Source organism: Micropterus salmoides, unplaced genomic scaffold, assembly GCF_014851395.1.
Source record: "Micropterus salmoides isolate LMB-PRFRI ecotype aquatic unplaced genomic scaffold, ASM1485139v1 Ms_hic_scaffold_3, whole genome shotgun sequence".
NCBI classification, from domain to species: domain Eukaryota; kingdom Metazoa; phylum Chordata; class Actinopteri; order Centrarchiformes; family Centrarchidae; genus Micropterus; species Micropterus salmoides.
The window spans coordinates 19,733,439-19,752,035 of record NW_024042261.1 but is presented as its reverse complement, the minus strand read 5'-3'; the positions used below and the strand labels follow the sequence as shown (position 1 = coordinate 19,752,035).

General features: G+C 43.2%; 1 protein-coding gene and 5 non-coding genes across 8 annotated transcripts in view; 5 read left to right on the top strand and 1 right to left on the bottom strand.

Annotated features, from left to right (window-relative positions):
* Nucleotides 1-18,597, bottom strand: part of LOC119882869 (cytoplasmic dynein 2 heavy chain 1) — a 194,770-nt gene that overhangs the window by 43,424 nt on the left and 132,749 nt on the right. For all 3 annotated transcript variants that reach the window (XM_038693177.1, XM_038693180.1, XM_038693179.1), the window contains 2 exons: nucleotides 1,755-1,915; nucleotides 449-574 (listed from right to left, as the gene is read on the bottom strand). In XM_038693177.1, coding sequence (XP_038549105.1) covers nucleotides 449-574; nucleotides 1,755-1,915 — 287 coding nt within the window. The remainder of the gene's footprint in view (nucleotides 1-448; nucleotides 575-1,754; nucleotides 1,916-18,597) is intronic.
* Nucleotides 11,604-11,676, top strand: trnam-cau. Its single transcript has one exon. It is a non-coding gene; the product is annotated as a tRNA-Met (tRNA).
* trnam-cau lies at nucleotides 12,516-12,588 on the top strand. Its single transcript has one exon. It is a non-coding gene; the product is annotated as a tRNA-Met (tRNA).
* trnam-cau lies at nucleotides 14,134-14,206 on the top strand. The gene has a single exon. It is a non-coding gene; the product is annotated as a tRNA-Met (tRNA).
* On the top strand, nucleotides 16,459-16,531 carry trnam-cau. The gene has a single exon. It is a non-coding gene; the product is annotated as a tRNA-Met (tRNA).
* On the top strand, nucleotides 18,267-18,339 carry trnam-cau. Its single transcript has one exon. It is a non-coding gene; the product is annotated as a tRNA-Met (tRNA).

The following is an 18,597-nucleotide window of genomic DNA, read 5'->3' as shown; positions in this document are numbered from 1 at the left end:
CTTCACCTACAGGACTTAATCCACTGGACTTTTCCCAAAGGACTGTTTTTGGACCCTTTTCTTGTCTCACTTGGGAAGTCTTATTGTGAATTTATCATATTAGTTTTGGATTTGTCCCATTGCTGTGTCACTGCATGTATTTGAACCAAATAGAAAAATACTTTCTGTTTAGCTTTTGTAATTTGCCTTTCCTCATGTCTCCTGATGCACCCCTGGTTCTCCACAAATGTGAGAAAGTGTTAATGTCAGGCAACTGTGGATAGACACCCAATCATATTCAAACATACAGAATCTCTGTAGGTTAACAGAGCTGATTTAATCACTCTCTCACTGAGTTGATCAATTGGCATTGTCTGGTAGTATTTTACAATAATTACACATAGCAGAATATCAACACGTATCAAAGCCTTACCACATCCAGAGACTATCACGTACACAGATTACCTACTTTTTCCAGAAGGGGTAGCCATGAAGTGACAAGGTGAAGGTTTTTCAGGCAAAGCCAGTCTCCATTTCGGGAACATTCTCTGAGTGTAGCTAAGGCCACATCAGCCTGTCCCTGACCCATAGAGATCTGGAAGGACAAGGAGAGTGAGAGAGGTAGGAGGGGGCGAGAAACAGAAGCAGTGGGATGGAAAATTTGATTCTACATTGTAATTTCTCAGAAGTTAGAGGCAGATCATCTGATTTAATATTTTAATTCATCTTGCTCCTCAGTGGGAGAAAATATCAAATATCAAATACTTGCGAAGGGAGATTCCCATTGTGATTTCTATCAATAGAGTTCCAACAAAGAGGCCAGTAACTCATCACTAATCTGAGTTATATGATATATACGATACTGATATGACTTACAGTAATTATATGCAGCACCCATATGAGTGGATTGCAGTGCGTATCTTTGGTGCACCACATATGGGTTCAATTGTACATAGTTGTTTGTAGTTACAATGGGAAAGGTAAAAAAAACATGTATTCTGTCTAAATATTATTGGATAAAAGACATACTAGTTAAATGGTCAAATAAGTGATAAGTCTAAATTTCTGAGATGATTGTTTGTAGATGTGCATACTTAAAAAGAAAAAATAGAGACTAGAAAAAGCATATATTTTGAAAACATAAACAACATAGACATAACTGTATTTTAGTGTTTCTTTTTTTGCCAAGAGGTCTTGTCATAGTAATTTAAAACTGAAGGATGAGCCAACATTGCCTTTGAAATATAACTAGTATAACTACTATAATAGAAGAACCAAAAGCAATGATATGGCTCTTGTATGTGTTTTTAATAGTTTCTTAGAGTGGAGTTCTATGGTACAGGGGCAGTGCTACCATATATCAGGCATTGACTACACAGATAATACTTACAATAAAAAAAAATCTTTGTGGGTTTTGGTCTCTTCAGGGGATTTGTTAAAAAAGAGAAAATAATGCCAGCATTGTTCTTGAATACCTGTATTAACCACATATTGGAAAAACAGCAGGTGTGTAGGAGCATCTTGCAAGGGCAGTTTTCTAAGACTTCTTGCTGTCTTGAAATGTATTACGACCAATGAACTCCACTGGCAGAACACTATCAAGAGCTTTGCCTCACAATTGTGTTTTCAATTCAACATTCAACAGGCAGTAGCTCTCTCATTTTCCCCGTTTAGGTGCACAATAGACTATCCTGTCGATCTGATCTTGGCATTCTGTTGAAAGAATTCCCTTGCACTTGCTAATCCGCTATGACTTCTCCCATCCTGTTCTCTACCTCATGATAATTGTCCCTGCCCACGGTTTCAGCTGCTAGTTCTGCAAGCTCCTGGGATGGGTCTGCCCCTGGAGAGATGATGATCAACACGGGCTCCCATTCCAATGTCTCAGTGTAAAGACGCCGTAGGTTCAGAGGAGGGGGGGAGAGCTCTTTCATACCTGCAGAGGAGAGGAGAGGGAGAAAGCAAGGGAAGAACAGATCTGTAAAGTTTGTTGCAACATTTTATTTAAAGTTGATATGCAATTCAACGTCTAAGCGACTGGATATACAGAGTGGGTACACCAGGAGGGAACAAAGGGAATGCAAAAAAACAGAGCATGAAACAAGAAGTGGAGGTAAATGCTAGTAAGTAGTAACTAATGTGCCTTTGGTGGGGGTAGATGGGAAAGAAGAAGACAGGTGGGGTAGACAAATCAAGAGGTAAAAGATGGGGGTGATGTGGAAGGGGGGTTGATTTAAAGAAAAAAAAAGAGAAGAGGCAGAGCAGAAGGGAAGCAATGATGGAGAAAGAGAAAGGTGGCATAAGGAGAATACACTGAGAGACAGAGCGAGAGAGATTAGAAGGCAGATGTGCTGTGCATACTGAGTGCTAGGTATGCAGCAGTATTCACTACACATAGCAGAAGAATACCTTGTCAGCCCCCTGGTGTTGAGAAGCCAGGCTCTTTGTGTATGTATCTAAGTGTGTGTGTGTGTGTGTGTGTGCGCATTTCCACAGTGGGCACTAGGCTCTAATCCTGGTGTAATTTATTGAATCGTGAATCAGATATGAGTTAATAATGACACACAAGCAGCGATACAGGCACACACGGTGTGGGTGGCTGTCAGAAATTCCGCTGTGACGTTATTCACACATGTATCATCAGATATCGCTTTCAGACACACACACACACACACACACACACACACACACACACACACAGTGCTGTCTCTTCTGGTTGAGGCGACTGCTCCAGCCTGAACCTTCTTTTGGTGCTTGCTGCCAAATGCAATCTGCTGCACTGAAGTACATGTACACACGCGCGCACTAGGTCTTGGTAGAGACCAGAGCATCTGAGCGACCTTTTGCTGCATCACCATGGCAACACTAAGAAAAACAGTCATCTGACCACATGGCTTGTGAAGTCTGACTGCAAAAAAAGGGGGGGCATTTACAGAACATGCGCGTGCACAAAAACTTACACAACTACCTTTTGATATGGGCAGATAATCAGTATTTGTGCTGCAGACCAGCATCCTCTGTCAGTGAATGGAAAAGTTCACCTTGGCTTTTATGACACACAATCAGGGCAAAGAGGAGTCTAGAAAAAAAGTGCCACAGCCTTCCTATGGTTCAAACACTGAGTGATTGGTGTAGGAAACACAGTATGGCTAAGAGTTAATCAGCAGACACTTAGTACATATAACACTAGACATATTAATATCTTTTCATAATTCTATTAAAATCATTAATTGATGGTATAGATTGGATGTTTAAACAAAGGCTTCTTGAAAGAGTCTTTATATTTTTGAGAAGTAGAGTGAGCAAGTCAGTAAGCGAGCACAATTGTGTGTGTGTGTGTGTGTGTGTGTGTGTGTGTGTGTGTGTGTGTGTGTGTGTGTGCGCGTGTGTGTTCACCCAGGCATGCCTGTGTGCGTGAGCAGTGCCCAGGCCTGGACTGGAGGGATTGAGTGAGATTAGCTGTAAGAGGATTACAGACCATGCCTCATTAGCATACTGATTTACAGCCAAAAACACATACACACAAAATCTTCTTCTCCTCTCTCCTCTTCTCTTTTTTTTCATCAGTCTGTCTGTCTTACGCTCTCTCATTCAGACACACACACTGACCCACGTCATACACACACTACACCTTTGCCATTGGGTTCATTTGCCGTTCAAGGAGTGTCAGGACTATCTCTTCATCAGGATAGGATTAAGCGTGTGTTTTACTAGAGCTGCACACAGACAACCAAGCAGAGACAAAGCATGTGCTTTCTGGGAATTAGCTCAAATGGAAACACGACACATACCTTCAAAGAAAAAGAGAGCTAAGAGGGATGGACTATTAGACACGAACAAACTCAGCAGAACAGGTCGCCACAAATAACACACAGAAAAACGCCATAACACATTGTCTCACACACACACACACACACATCATTCTCAGTGGTTATTGTTTCACTTTTCCCATATTTGAGAACGCCTCTTGCAGCCTCGTTGGCGCAGTAGGCAGCGCGTCAGTCTCATAATCTGAAGGTCGTGAATTGGAGCCTTACACGGGGCAGAGTTTTAAGAAAATTAATTATGTTGGAATGGAGAATGGACTACACAGTCAAATGTACAATACAGATCTTCAAAGATGGAGTGATTGGCTCAGGGACACCCATAAACACAGATATGTAGAAGGGTGCACACACACACAAAAGCTGCAGTGTCACCCTCAATGAGCCAGTACTATTATTAGCACTGTGGAGCAGCTGCACAACAGCTGACGCTGAGTTTCAGTCAATAGAGCTTTTGCTATCAGTAGGAAGCAAGGCAGTCAGAGTACTGTAGCTCACCAAAGTCCTCTCTCCATCTCTGCCACCATCTTCTCCCTTCTCCCTTTTTTATGCAACTACTCATATTCCACTGTGGCTCTTTTGCATGTCGTATTAACATTAATATTAACAAATGTGTGAAACTATTTGAGGGTTGAGAAAAATACAACACTAAAACAACAGCCAATCCTTTTCAAAAAACATGGGTGATTTTGTTGTAAGAAAACAACAAAGCTCCAGGGGCCTCATTACAGAAGAAGATCCTTACTACTGGTCCTATCTTAAGTTTCAAAGATAGGAAAAATCATATCTTTCTATCGCATAAGCAATTCCTAAACTCATGGCTGTGTCCTTTCCTATCTCAGACCTTATATCATTTCTCAAGAAATCCTAACTAGAACTATTTTGATTCTTCAATTGGCAGTCCCATCATGCCTGTTTCACTAATGTTGGAATATTGAGGGTCAAGAGAATCTGCGCTAACATTATGCCTCATTTAAACCCAGTTAAATAATAAGAGTAGAAGGCTGAATCCAGTTAATAAAACATTTTTTTCATGTTGATTTTTGTGGAATGCTATACTGCAGCGCTAGCTCTGCATTCACTTTGTTGTACGGTATATGGAAGCCCGTTTTGCCAGTGTGTATGTGTGTGTATGTGTTGCTGCTGTCTGTACATGTACTTGATAGACATGCCCTGATAGTAAAGTTATAGCTATGTGTGAAAAATAAATGGTCAAATGCAGGAATTAATTTGCTTGGCTACATTGTGTAACTTTGATTAGCAACTAGCTTGCTCAGAGCTCAGAGCTTTAGTAGCCTGCTGGATAGGCATGGTTTAAGAAGCTAATGTGCAATGCATCATGGTACATGTAGACACTATCCGCTGGGCACCACGAGCAGGAGAACTCTGATATCTCTGTCAATATAGCACACACTGAGGAATTTATTGCTTCCACGGACCACATTTACCATCAACACTGACTGGACACCCACATAAAAGGTAGAAACCATCCACCAGCAACTGCAGCTGTCCAGCTCCTCCCACCCAACCACACTACCGCTGCTCGACACAAACTCTTCAACTGTCTTCACACCGAAGGATTGCCTCTCCGCTTTCTCCCCACATAAAACAGCTCAAGTTCTTGAGCTAGTGTCAACAGCAAAGGCTACGACCAGCAAACAGGATCCAATACCAACTGCCTTGGCCAAGGCATGTCTTCCAACTCTGGGTCCCACACTGGTCAACATCATCAACACCTCGCTGTCTTCTGGGGTGGTCCCCACCAGCTTTAAAACTGCTGTGGTGATCCCTACACTTAAAAACCTGGCCTGGACCCAGATGATCCAAACCACTACCGCCCAATCTCCAACCTACCTTTCATATGCAAGTTCTCGACCACTCTGCAGCCTTCGACACAGTCTCCCACTCCATTCTTCTCACTCGCCTCTCCGAACTCATCGGCCTCACTGGTACTGTGTATTCTTGGTTTCAATCCTATCTCACCAACAGGCAACAATACATCACCCTTAAGGGCATCTGCTCTAAATTGGTGCCAGTCTCACACAGCGTGCCTCAAGGATCAGTGCTTGGCCCATTACTATTTAATATCTACATGCTACCTTTTGGGATGATCATCTGGAAACATGGACACATGGACTACACTTCCACCACTACGCCGATGACACCCAGCTCTACATCAGCAATAAATCTCTTACTCCCCTTCCACCAGTGCCGCTTATCAACTGCCTGAAGGACATAAAGAACTGGATGGACAGTAACCTCCTCAAACTGAACAAAAACAAAACAGAACTCATGATGTTTGCCCCACAGTCACTTCTCAAAAAGGTTGGTGACATCACACTGGATGTGGATGGCTGCTCAATCTCTGCATCACTCAAGTACACAACCTGGGCGTCATCATGGACTCCAACCTCTCCTTCCAACAACACATCAAACACACTACTAAAACTGCCCTTTACCATCTTAAGAACATCTCCAGACTCTGACAGTGCCTCGTTCGGTCTGCCCAGCAAGGCATGTCCAGAACTCTGCGGCTAGGATGCTCACCCACACAAAACTTGGACTGCACATCACTCCCATCCTGAAGAAGCTTCACTGGCTGCCAGTTAAGTCCCGGATCAAATATAAAATCCTCCTACTTACGTACAAATCTCTCCATGGACTTGCACCTCTGTACCTCCCAGATCTACTCCATCCCTACACTCATTCACGGTCCTCTGACAAGGACCTGCTCGCTGTCTCGAATTCCAGGCTCCGGACATTTGTTGACAGTGTCGGTGCACCATCACTCTGAAACAAGCTCCCTCTTGCCTAATTACCTTTAAAAAACAGCTTAAAACACACCTCTTCACTGAGGCCTATGGGCTTTAATCTCCCCTGGCCTCACACCTCTTACCCCCCCTCCCTTGTTTGTTAAGCCTCCTTGGGTTTGTGAAAGGTAATATATATACTGTAAATCAAATATATACTGTAAATCAAAGTTATTATAAAAGTTGCATAATTTTCACTTTTAGATCTTTAATATTTGTTAATTGTCAATTGTTGTTTCTGAAGTCTAGACTGAACTGTCAAGGTGAATGGTTATTGCACACCTTTTAATATGTCAGAAGAGCTCAAACTGTATGTATTGGAAAAGACGTTTCAAAAGTCCCTTTTCCTCCAGATGGTACCAGCTCTACCTGCCCGTTTTGGTTTTCCATTGGGCAAATCTGGTACCTGGTAGGTCAGGGGTATTCAATTAGAATTCAAGGTCCAGTTAGAGAAAATTTCCCGAAGCAAAGGTCCGGAACATCATAACGACTAACTTGCGTTATCATTCTGTACCATAGTACATGACAGTTTTCACATCAAACTGGAGGGATAATAAATAATAACTACTCTAATAATAAATTCTAAATTTAAGTAAACTAAAATACAGTGCCTCATTTTTTGAAAAAATTAAATAAAAAGTGTAGCTTGAAGTGATAAAGTGTAGTCTTAACCAATTTTATAATAAACACTCAACATACCATAACAAATGAACAGCTGTAATGCCTCCTCTTCTCTTTCATTCCCTCTTACAGAGCTAAGTTACCACTTTCCTACTTTCTCTTGTTCAGTGAGAAACGTGAGCTCTACTTTGTCCTGCCAGCTAGCATTGGAGTTCTATGAGATATTCTGGTTTTGAACTGCCCATGGGAGGAATGTACATGTAAAAATCTGTACATTCTTGATTAAAAGCCATGTGAAATCTCAATTTGTGTGTGTTTCCAAAACGTCTCTGGTGAATCTCCCGGACTCGACTCGCAAGCATCGGAATGCACAGATTTGTTTGGCTGAGCAGCGTCACATGAGACAATTGGAGGACATGCGATTGGTCTGTGAGTTTCCTGGTCCGCTAAACCAGTACAGTAAATGCTAGAAAAGCTGCGCGGGTTAATATAGAAACGCTCCGTCACGAGGTAGTAAGTCTCAATAATAAATCGGCTGTAGGTCGGCGGTCCGGAGAGGACAGCTGCTGGGTCCGGATCCGGACCGCGGTCTGCCTATTAGTGACCTCTGCAGTATCACCTCTGTCAAGGTTCCAAGCGAGCTGAGATATTCCCAAAAGGTTACGTGAAAACACTGCAGAATACTGACTGGTCAGCGTGAATCATCACTATTTACTGCATCATCATTGTCCACGCCAGACGGGGTTTCCGGAACAACCTCGCCATTTTCAAATAGTTGAGCCAGAGATTGCGAGGTATATGGAATAAATACTGTCCCAAATGTATTTTAGCTGTGTGGAAAAGTTTTGTACCCATGAAAATGTTTTGTACTTGTACATTCAAATGTTTGAATGTGTGGAAAAGTTTTGTTCTTTACTACGTAAATCCAAATTTTACAGGCACTGATCGATTCTACAGGTACAAAACACAAGTAACAAGTACTTTTGTCCCACATTTGACACTACTCTACTGAATAACCATTGGGGATGCTCTCATTAACATGTCATTTGATTATCCAATTAGGAATATCAGTTCACCATCCAATCACGGATTCTGGGGGGCCGGACTTTCTTGGAGGGAGTTCTCTTTCAACATTCATTTCGGTATCTCACTATGGGACATGCCCCTCGCGCTGTCCCCCTGAAGCTATTTACTACGCCAGTCCTGTCTGGCAGACAGTCGTGATGTCTGCTCCCCAGAGGAGGGACTTCCTCCTACTATAAGAGCTTGACGTAATGTTCTCTCCTCAGTCTAAAACCTTTTCTCGCTCCTAGAAGCTAACACTCGGACGGCAGGTGTAGCTAATGGGCTAGCATTGCAGTTCACAGAGTGAGCTAAACACTCGGTCGCCGAACGCTACCTTAAGCTACATAGCTTTCTGAGTTTAGTAGCTGGGCTGTCAGCAAACAGTAGCTACTAGAGCTAACCACCATACTAGCTGCTTACCCGAGCATTCATTATGTTCCTGGCCCTTCCCTCACCAAGGACAAGACGACTAGGACGTGCAAGTGTGGTAACAAGATTGCTGGGGCAGACACCCACTCTGTATGCTCAGCGTGTCTAGGGCTGCAACATGCCCAGGCCGTGCTGCCATCCCCGGCTGCTTGTGAGCACTATGTGCGCCTCTCCTTCAATACTTGCAGATGCAGGCTGTCGCGCCAAGCTAGCCTGTCGGAAGCGGACCCTATGATGGGGGTAGCCAACCCACCGCCGGGGAATTACTTGAGGACCCCGACGAGCACACCATGCCCACAGGGCCCACCTGGGGCAAACAGCTCGACGCTATTGCTCCACTAGCCAACCCCGACGAACATATCGCCAGCCTAGCAGCAATGCAAGATGAATTCTGACTCCAGGGACGAGTGCGTCAGCCAACCTCCATCCCTCACAGAAGCCCACCATGACATCTGCGGGACCCACTCTGGACTTATTCAAGCACACACCAGTGCACAAGCACACAACAGTGCCCAAACACACACAAATGGCCCTCCCCATCAGTAATAAATGTTATTTTGGGCGCCATCCAGGCCAGGAGCCGAGGTCGCAGCCACATTTCTCCAAAAAAAACATAAAAACCTGACCTGCAGTGGGCACCATGAACGGCGCGGTGGCGCGGACCACTGCTCCCCTTCAGTCCGCGGCTGTGATGAGGCCAGCCATAGATCAGCTGGGGGATCAAGACCAACAGTTGCGTGCATGTGGGGCATCGGATTGGGTAATAAACAAGGGTTACAGGCTTCCGTTTGCGTCCACCCTGCCCCGATTCAACAGTGTAGTGCAATCACGGGCTCGGGGAGAGCGCTATGGTTTATAGACGACTCTCTCAGGCGCACACCCGACTGCTCACATCACATCTGGCGGCCCTGCGTTTCACAATAAACATCACATTCATAGGCCTGTCTCTAGATTCAGTCACGTTCAAAGAATGCTTGTCGGTGGAAAGGGTGGAAGCTTTTCGGGCTTGTCTGGCCCTTTTCTGCAGAAGAACGCTGCTGAAGTTCACTGTGTGCCTCTGCCTGCTGGGTCTGATGGCGTCAGCACTGGTTGCCATCCCTCTCGGTCGCTTAAACATGAGGCTGTTTCAGTGGTGGGTTGCGTCGCTCAAACTGAACCCGACGCGCCTCTGCCAACGCCGGGTTTTGGTTTCCATGGCTGAATGCGCTCACTCCGGTGCGCGCTGTGTGCACATATGTAGATAGAACGGCTGGATTCAGGAAGTCGGAACAGCTGATGGTGTCATGGGCCACACCACACCTGGAAAAGCCCCTAACGAAGCAACGTTTATTACACTGGATTGTGGACGCTATTGCCTATAATAGCAAGGGATTGCGACCCCCGGTGGGTCTGCGCGCTCATTCCACTCGCGGCATGGCTACGTCAAGGGTACTGTTTCAGGGTGTTTCTGTTGAAGAAATATGTGCGGCTGCCAGCTGGGCAACGCCTCACACCTTCACCAGATTTTATAGGCTAGTGAATTATCTCACCAGATCACCGTCCTTGCCTGGAGCGAGGAAGAGGTGTGCTTACAAAGACTGAGGAGAGAACATTATGTCAAGCTCTTATAGTAGGAGGAAGTCCCTCCTCTGGAGAGCAGATGTCATGTCTGTCTGCCAGTCAGGACTGGCATAATGTAAAATAGCTTCTGGGGGACAGTGCGAGGGGCGTGTCCAATAGTGAGATACCTCACTCATGTTCTCAGGTTAATTTCTTATCCTAAAGTTTTGGTTTCAAAATAACGACAATTGACAGTTAATGCATTTCCGTAATCTGCGCTCTGTCACGGTACAATTTCCACCTCACATTTGCAACACTGATAACTCTTCAGGCCTTTTTTTAATGTTTTTGCACTGGCCCGATTGGACCAGTGAGTTGCTAGTTCAACTGTCCCGACAATATGTTTTACTGGCCCCGGGCCACCAGGCCACCGTTATTGTCGAGCCCTGGACAGGATGTTAAAATTAGGGTGTCGGTGGGTTTGCCTACACATTCACTTCAATCTGTGAAAATCCCAAAGCTGATGCCGACAATCAAAGAAGTCCAGCATCGCTCTTAGATGTTCTCACGCTGTTCAGCGTAAATCTGTGACATCTTAGTGCGCACACATTCACCACTGACTGAAAAAACAACCACATGCACTGTACTATTATTTCTTATTCTTAGTCTTGCATTTCCTTCATGCTGCACTGCCCCCTCTTTAGTAATGGCTTTAGCGCAGTGTAATGGCACAAACCATCTAATGTTGATAATTGAGCATTTTGGTGGCCAGATACATTGTCGGTATTGACATTTCAAAAATAAAAAATCAAGTTACTCCACAGTTGCACCCTTGAATCACAATGCAAACTGTTTTAGGCCTCGTTGGTGCAGAAGGCAGTGCGTCAGTCACCCTGAGTGTGAACACATTCATCACTTACTGAACTGTATTATAATTTCTTATTGTAAGTCTTACATTTCCTTCATCCTCCGCACCCCCTCTTTAGAAATGGCTTTAGAGCAGTGTCGTGGCACAAACCACGCGTGACCGTGAACTGTAAACTCTTAAACTAACAGGGAAGAGAAATTTCAAAATGTTTGGAAAAACGCAAAGTTTAAACGTGCTCAGTTCCATGTTAACTGAGCAATTGCATCCAACTACGAAGACAGTGTGATATAGCGGAAAGCTCCGGAACAAGCAAATAGACGGACATTTTGTTAAGACTGTTTTGTCAATTATTGTTTCAGAGGTCAAGACTGAACTGTCCAGCTGAAGGGTTATGGCTCACCTTTTAGTCTGTGAGAAGAGCTCTAACTGCATGGTCACAGCTGAATATCAGAATGCACTGTTTTTCAGGCCTCGTTGGCGCAGTAGGCAGCGCGTCAGTCTCATAATCTGAAGGTCGTGAGTTCAAGCCTCACACGGGGCAGGTGTTTTAAAACCAAATGACAACACAGTGGGCAGGATAAATAGTGCCGCCATATTGGTAAAAGGTATCTCGTCAATCTATGAAACAAAATACACCTGATGCAGACAACTGTGATTCTTACAAAAGCAGCACTTCTCTTGTGAAGCTGTATCACATTACAGGTTGAGCATCTGTGATTGCCACAGAGCTGTGCTCAGTCCAGCATCAGTCCCATTTACCGTTGTTTCTTTAACACTATCCAACATAAATCTCGGACACCATACTTTACACACCCATGCACACATATGTTCACACACTGACAAAACAGACTACCACATACACTGTATTATTATTTCTTTGTTATAGTTATGTTCTTAGTCTTGTGTTTGCCTCAACCTTGGCTCCCACTCTTTTGACATTGCCTCAGTATTGGGTCAGGACATAAAAGTATCTAAAGTTAATTGTAGCCTTTATGTGAGCATTTGCTGTGCAGATACATTGTTGTTATTGAGCAGCGCATCAGTCACGACCTTCAGTCACCACCAGCGTGACCGTGAACTGTAAACTCTTAAGCTAACAGGGAAGAGAAATTTCAAAATGTTTGGAAAAACGCAAAGTTTAAACGTGCTCAGTTCCATGTCAACTGAGCAATTGCATCCAACTACGAAGACTGTGTGATATAGCGGAAAGCTCCGGAACAAGCAAATAGACGGACATTTTGTTAAGACTGTTTTGTCAATTATTGTTTCAGAGGTCAAGACTGAACTGTCCAGCTGAAGGGTTATGGCTCACCTTTTAGTCTGTGAGAAGAGCTCTAACTGCATGGTCACAGCTGAATATCAGAATGCACTGTTTTTCAGGCCTCGTTGGCGCAGTAGGCAGCGCGTCAGTCTCATAATCTGAAGGTCGTGAGTTCAAGCCTCACACGGGGCAGGTGTTTTAAAACCAAATGACAACACAGTGGGCAGGATAAATAGTGCCGCCATATTGGTAAAAGGTATCTCGTCAATCTATGAAAAAAAATACACCTGATGCAGACAACTGTGATTCTTACAAAAGCAGCACTTCTCTTGTGAAGCTGTATCACATTACAGGTTGAGCATCTGTGATTGCCACAGAGCTGTGCTCAGTCCACCATCAGTCCCATTTACCGTTGTTTCTTTAACACTATCCAACATAAATCTCGGACACCATACTTTACACACCCGTGCACACATATGTTCACACACTGACAAAACAGACTACCACATACACTGTATTATTATTTCTTTGTTATAGTTATGTTCTTAGTCTTGTGTTTGCCTCAACCTTGGCTCCCACTCTTTTGACATTTCCTCAGTATTGGGTCAGGACATAAAAGTATCTAAAGTTAATTGTAGCCTTTATGTGAGCATTTGCTGTGCAGATACATTGTTGTTATTGAGCAGCGCATCAGTCACGACCTTCAGTCACCAACAGCGTGACGGTGAACTGTAAACTCTTAAGCTAACAGGGAAGAGAAATTTCAAAATGTTTGGAAAAACGCAAAGTTTAAACGTGCTCAGTTCCATGTCAACTGAGCAATTGCATCCAACTACGAAGACTGTGTGATATAGCGGAAAGCTCCGGAACAAGCAAATAGACGGACATTTTGTTAAGACTGTTTTGTCAATTATTGTTTCAGAGGTCAAGACTGAACTGTCCAACTACGAAGACTGTGTGAATCTATGAAAAAAAATACACAAACGTGCTCAGTTCCATGTCAACTGAGCAATTGCATCCAACTACGAAGACTGTGTGATATAGCGATATGCAAAGAAGTCCCGCATCGCTCTGACTCAGCTTAGATGTTCTTACGCTGTTCACAGTCCCATTTACCGTTGTTTCTTTAACACTATCCAACATAAATCTCGGACACCATACTTTACACACCCATGCACACATATGTTCACACACTGACAAAACAGACTACCACATACACTGTATTATTATTTCTTTGTTATAGTTATGTTCTTAGTCTTGTGTTTGCCTCAACCTTGGCTCCCACTCTTTTGACATTGCCTCAGTATTGGGTCAGGACATAAAAGTATCTAAAGTTAATTGTAGCCTTTATGTGAGCATTTGCTGTGCAGATACATTGTTGTTATTGAGCAGCGCATCAGTCACGACCTTCAGTCACCACCAGCGTGACCGTGAACTGTAAACTCTTAAGCTAACAGGGAAGAGAAATTTCAAAATGTTTGGAAAAACGCAAAGTTTAAACGTGCTCAGTTCCATGTCAACTGAGCAATTGCATCCAACTACGAAGACTGTGTGATATAGCGGAAAGCTCCGGAACAAGCAAATAGACGGACATTTTGTTAAGACTGTTTTGTCAATTATTGTTTCAGAGGTCAAGACTGAACTGTCCAGCTGAAGGGTTATGGCTCACCTTTTAGTCTGTGAGAAGAGCTCTAACTGCATGGTCACAGCTGAATATCAGATTGCACTGTTTTTCAGGCCTCGTTGGCGCAGTAGGCAGCGCGTCAGTCTCATAATCTGAAGGTCGTGAGTTCAAGCCTCACACGGGGCAGGTGTTTTAAAACCAAATGACAACACAGTGGGCAGGATAAATAGTGCCGCCATATTGGTAAAAGGTACCTCGTCAATCTATGAAAAAAAATACACCTGATGCAGACAACTGTGATTCTTACAAAAGCAGCACTTCTCTTGTGAAGCTGTATCACATTACAGGTTGAGCATCTGTGATTGCCACAGAGCTGTGCTCAGTCCACCATCAGTCCCATTTACCGTTGTTTCTTTAACACTATCCAACATAAATCTCGGACACCATACTTTACACACCCATGCACACATATGTTCACACACTGACAAAACAGACTACCACATACACTGTATTATTATTTCTTTGTTATAGTTATGTTCTTAGTCTTGTGTTTGCCTCAACCTTGGCTCCCACTCTTTTGACATTGCCTCAGTATTGGGTCAGGACATAAAAGTATCTAAAGTTAATTGTAGCCTTTATGTGAGCATTTGCTGTGCAGATACATTGTTGTTATTGAGCAGCGCATCAGTCACGACCTTCAGTCACCAACAGCGTGACGGTGAACTGTAAACTCTTAAGCTAACAGGGAAGAGAAATTTCAAAATGTTTGGAAAAACGCAAAGTTTAAACGTGCTCAGTTCCATGTCAACTGAGCAATTGCATCCAACTACGAAGACTGTGTGATATAGCGGAAAGCTCCGGAACAAGCAAATAGACGGACATTTTGTTAAGACTGTTTTGTCAATTATTGTTTCAGAGGTCAAGACTGAACTGTCCAACTACGAAGACTGTGTGAATCTATGAAAAAAAATACACAAACGTGCTCAGTTCCATGTCAACTGAGCAATTGCATCCAACTACGAAGACTGTGTGATATAGCGATATGCAAAGAAGTCCCGCATCGCTCTGACTCAGCTTAGATGTTCTTACGCTGTTCACAGTCCCATTTACCGTTGTTTCTTTAACGCTATCCAACATAAATCTCGGACACCATACTTTACACACCCATGCACACATATGTTCACACACTGACAAAACAGACTACCACATACACTGTATTATTATTTCTTTGTTATAGTTATGTTCTTAGTCTTGTGTTTGCCTCAACCTTGGCTCCCACTCTTTTGACATTGCCTCAGTATTGGGTCAGGACATAAAAGTATCTAAAGTTAATTGTAGCCTTTATGTGAGCATTTGCTGTGCAGATACATTGTTGTTATTGAGCAGCGCATCAGTCACGACCTTCAGTCACCACCAGCGTGACCGTGAACTGTAAACTCTTAAGCTAACAGGGAAGAGAAATTTCAAAATGTTTGGAAAAACGCAAAGTTTAAACGTGCTCAGTTCCATGTCAACTGAGCAATTGCATCCAACTACGAAGACTGTGTGATATAGCGGAAAGCTCCGGAACAAGCAAATAGACGGACATTTTGTTAAGACTGTTTTGTCAATTATTGTTTCAGAGGTCAAGACTGAACTGTCCAACTACGAAGACTGTGTGAATCTATGAAAAAAAATACACAAACGTGCTCAGTTCCATGTCAACTGAGCAATTGCATCCAACTACGAAGACTGTGTGATATAGCGATATGCAAAGAAGTCCCGCATCGCTCTGACTCAGCTTAGATGTTCTTACGCTGTTCACAGTCCCATTTACCGTTGTTTCTTTAACGCTATCCAACATAAATCATCGGACACCATACTTTACACACCCATGCACACATATGTTCACACACTGACAAAACAGACTACCACATACACTGTATTATTATTTCTTTGTTATAGTTATGTTCTTAGTCTTGTGTTTGCCTCAACCTTGGCTCCCACTCTTTTGACATTGCCTCAGTATTGGGTCAGGACATAAAAGTATCTAAAGTTAATTGTAGCCTTTATGTGAGCATTTGGTGTGCAGATACATTGTTGTTATTGAGCAGCGCATCAGTCACGACCTTCAGTCACCACCAGCGTGACCGTGAACTGTAAACTCTTAAGCTAACAGGGAAGAGAAATTTCAAAATGTTTGGAAAAACGCAAAGTTTAAACGTGCTCAGTTCCATGTCAACTGAGCAATTGCATCCAACTACGAAGACTGTGTGATATAGCGGAAAGCTCCGGAACAAGCAAATAGACGGACATTTTGTTAAGACTGTTTTGTCAATTATTGTTTCAGAGGTCAAGACTGAACTGTCCAGCTGAAGGGTTATGGCTCACCTTTTAGTCTGTGAGAAGAGCTCTAACTGCATGGTCACAGCTGAATATCAGAATGCACTGTTTTTCAGGCCTCGTTGGCGCAGTAGGCAGCGTGTCAGTCTCATAATCTGAAGGTCGTGAGTTCAAGCCTCACACGGGGCAGGTGTTTTAAAACCAAATGACAACACAGTGGGCAGGATAAATAGTGCCGCCATATTGGTAAAAGGTACCTCGTCAATCTATGAAAAAAAAATACACCTGATGCAGACAACTGTGATTCTTACAAAAGCAGCACTTCTCTTGTGAAGCTGTATCACATTACAGGTTGAGCATCTGTGATTGCCACAGAGCTGTGCTCAGTCCACCATCAGTCCCATTTACCGTTGTTTCTTTAACACTATCCAACATAAATCTCGGACACCATACTTTACACACCCATGCACACATATGTTCACACACTGACAAAACAGACTACCACATACACTGTATTATTATTTCTTTGTTATAGTTATGTTCTTAGTCTTGTGTTTGCCTCAACCTTGGCTCCCACTCTTTTGACATTGCCTCAGTATTGGGTCAGGACATAAAAGTATCTAAAGTTAATTGTAGCCTTTATGTGAGCATTTGCTGTGCAGATACATTGTTGTTATTGAGCAGCGCATCAGTCACGACCTTCAGTCACCAACAGCGTGACGGTGAACTGTAAACTCTTAAGCTAACAGGGAAGAGAAATTTCAAAATGTTTGGAAAAACGCAAAGTTTAAACGTGCTCAGTTCCATGTCAACTGAGCAATTGCATCCAACTACGAAGACTGTGTGATATAGCGGAAAGCTCCGGAACAAGCAAATAGACGGACATTTTGTTAAGACTGTTTGTCAATTATTGTTTCAGAGGTCAAGACTGAACTGTCCAACTACGAAGACTGTGTGAATCTATGAAAAAAAATACACAAACGTGCTCAGTTCCATGTCAACTGAGCAATTGCATCCAACTACGAAGACTGTGTGATATAGCGATATGCAAAGAAGTCCCGCATCGCTCTGACTCAGCTTAGATGTTCTTACGCTGTTCACAGTCCCATTTACCGTTGTTTCTTTAACGCTATCCAACATAAATCTCGGACACCATACTTTACACACCCATGCACACATATGTTCACACACTGACAAAACAGACTACCACATACACTGTATTATTATTTCTTTGTTATAGTTATGTTCTTAGTCTTGTGTTTGCCTCAACCTTGGCTCCCACTCTTTTGACATTGCCTCAGTATTGGGTCAGGACATAAAAGTATCTAAAGTTAATTGTAGCCTTTATGTGAGCATTTGCTGTGCAGATACATTGTTGTTATTGAGCAGCGCATCAGTCACGACCTTCAGTCACCACCAGCGTGACCGTGAACTGTAAACTCTTAAGCTAACAGGGAAGAGAAATTTCAAAATGTTTGGAAAAACGCAAAGTTTAAACGTGCTCAGTTCCATGTCAACTGAGCAATTGCATCCAACTACGAAGACTGTGTGATATAGCGGAAAGCTCCGGAACAAGCAAATAGACGGACATTTTGTTAAGACTGTTTTGTCAATTATTGTTTCAGAGGTCAAGACTGAACTGTCCAACTACGAAGACTGTGTGAATCTATGAAAAAAAATACACAAACGTGCTCAGTTCCATGTCAACTGAGCAATTGCATCCAACTACGAAGACTGTGTGATATAGCGGAAAGCTCCGGAACAAGCAAATAGATGGACGTTTTGTTAAGACTGTTTTGTCAATTATTGTTTCAGAGGTCAAGACTGAACTGTCCAGCTGAAGGGTTATGGCTCACCTTTTAGTCTGTGAGAAGAGCTCTAACTGCATGGTCACAGCTGAATATCAGAATGCACTGTTTTTCAGGCCTCGTTGGCGCAGTAGGCAGCGCGTCAGTCTCATAATCTGAAGGTCGTGAGTTCAAGCCTCACACGGGGCAGGTGTTTTAAAACCAAATGACAACACAGTGGGCAGGATAAATAGTGCCGCCATATTGGTAAAAGGTATCTCGTCAATCTATGAAAAAAAATACACCTGATGCAGACAACTGTGATTCTTACAAAAGCAGCACTTCTCTTGTGAAGCTGTATCACATTACAGGTTGAGCATCTGTGATTGCCACAGAGCTGTGCTCAGTCCACCATCAGTCCCATTTACCGTTGTTTCTTTAACGCTATCCAACATAAATCTCGGACAC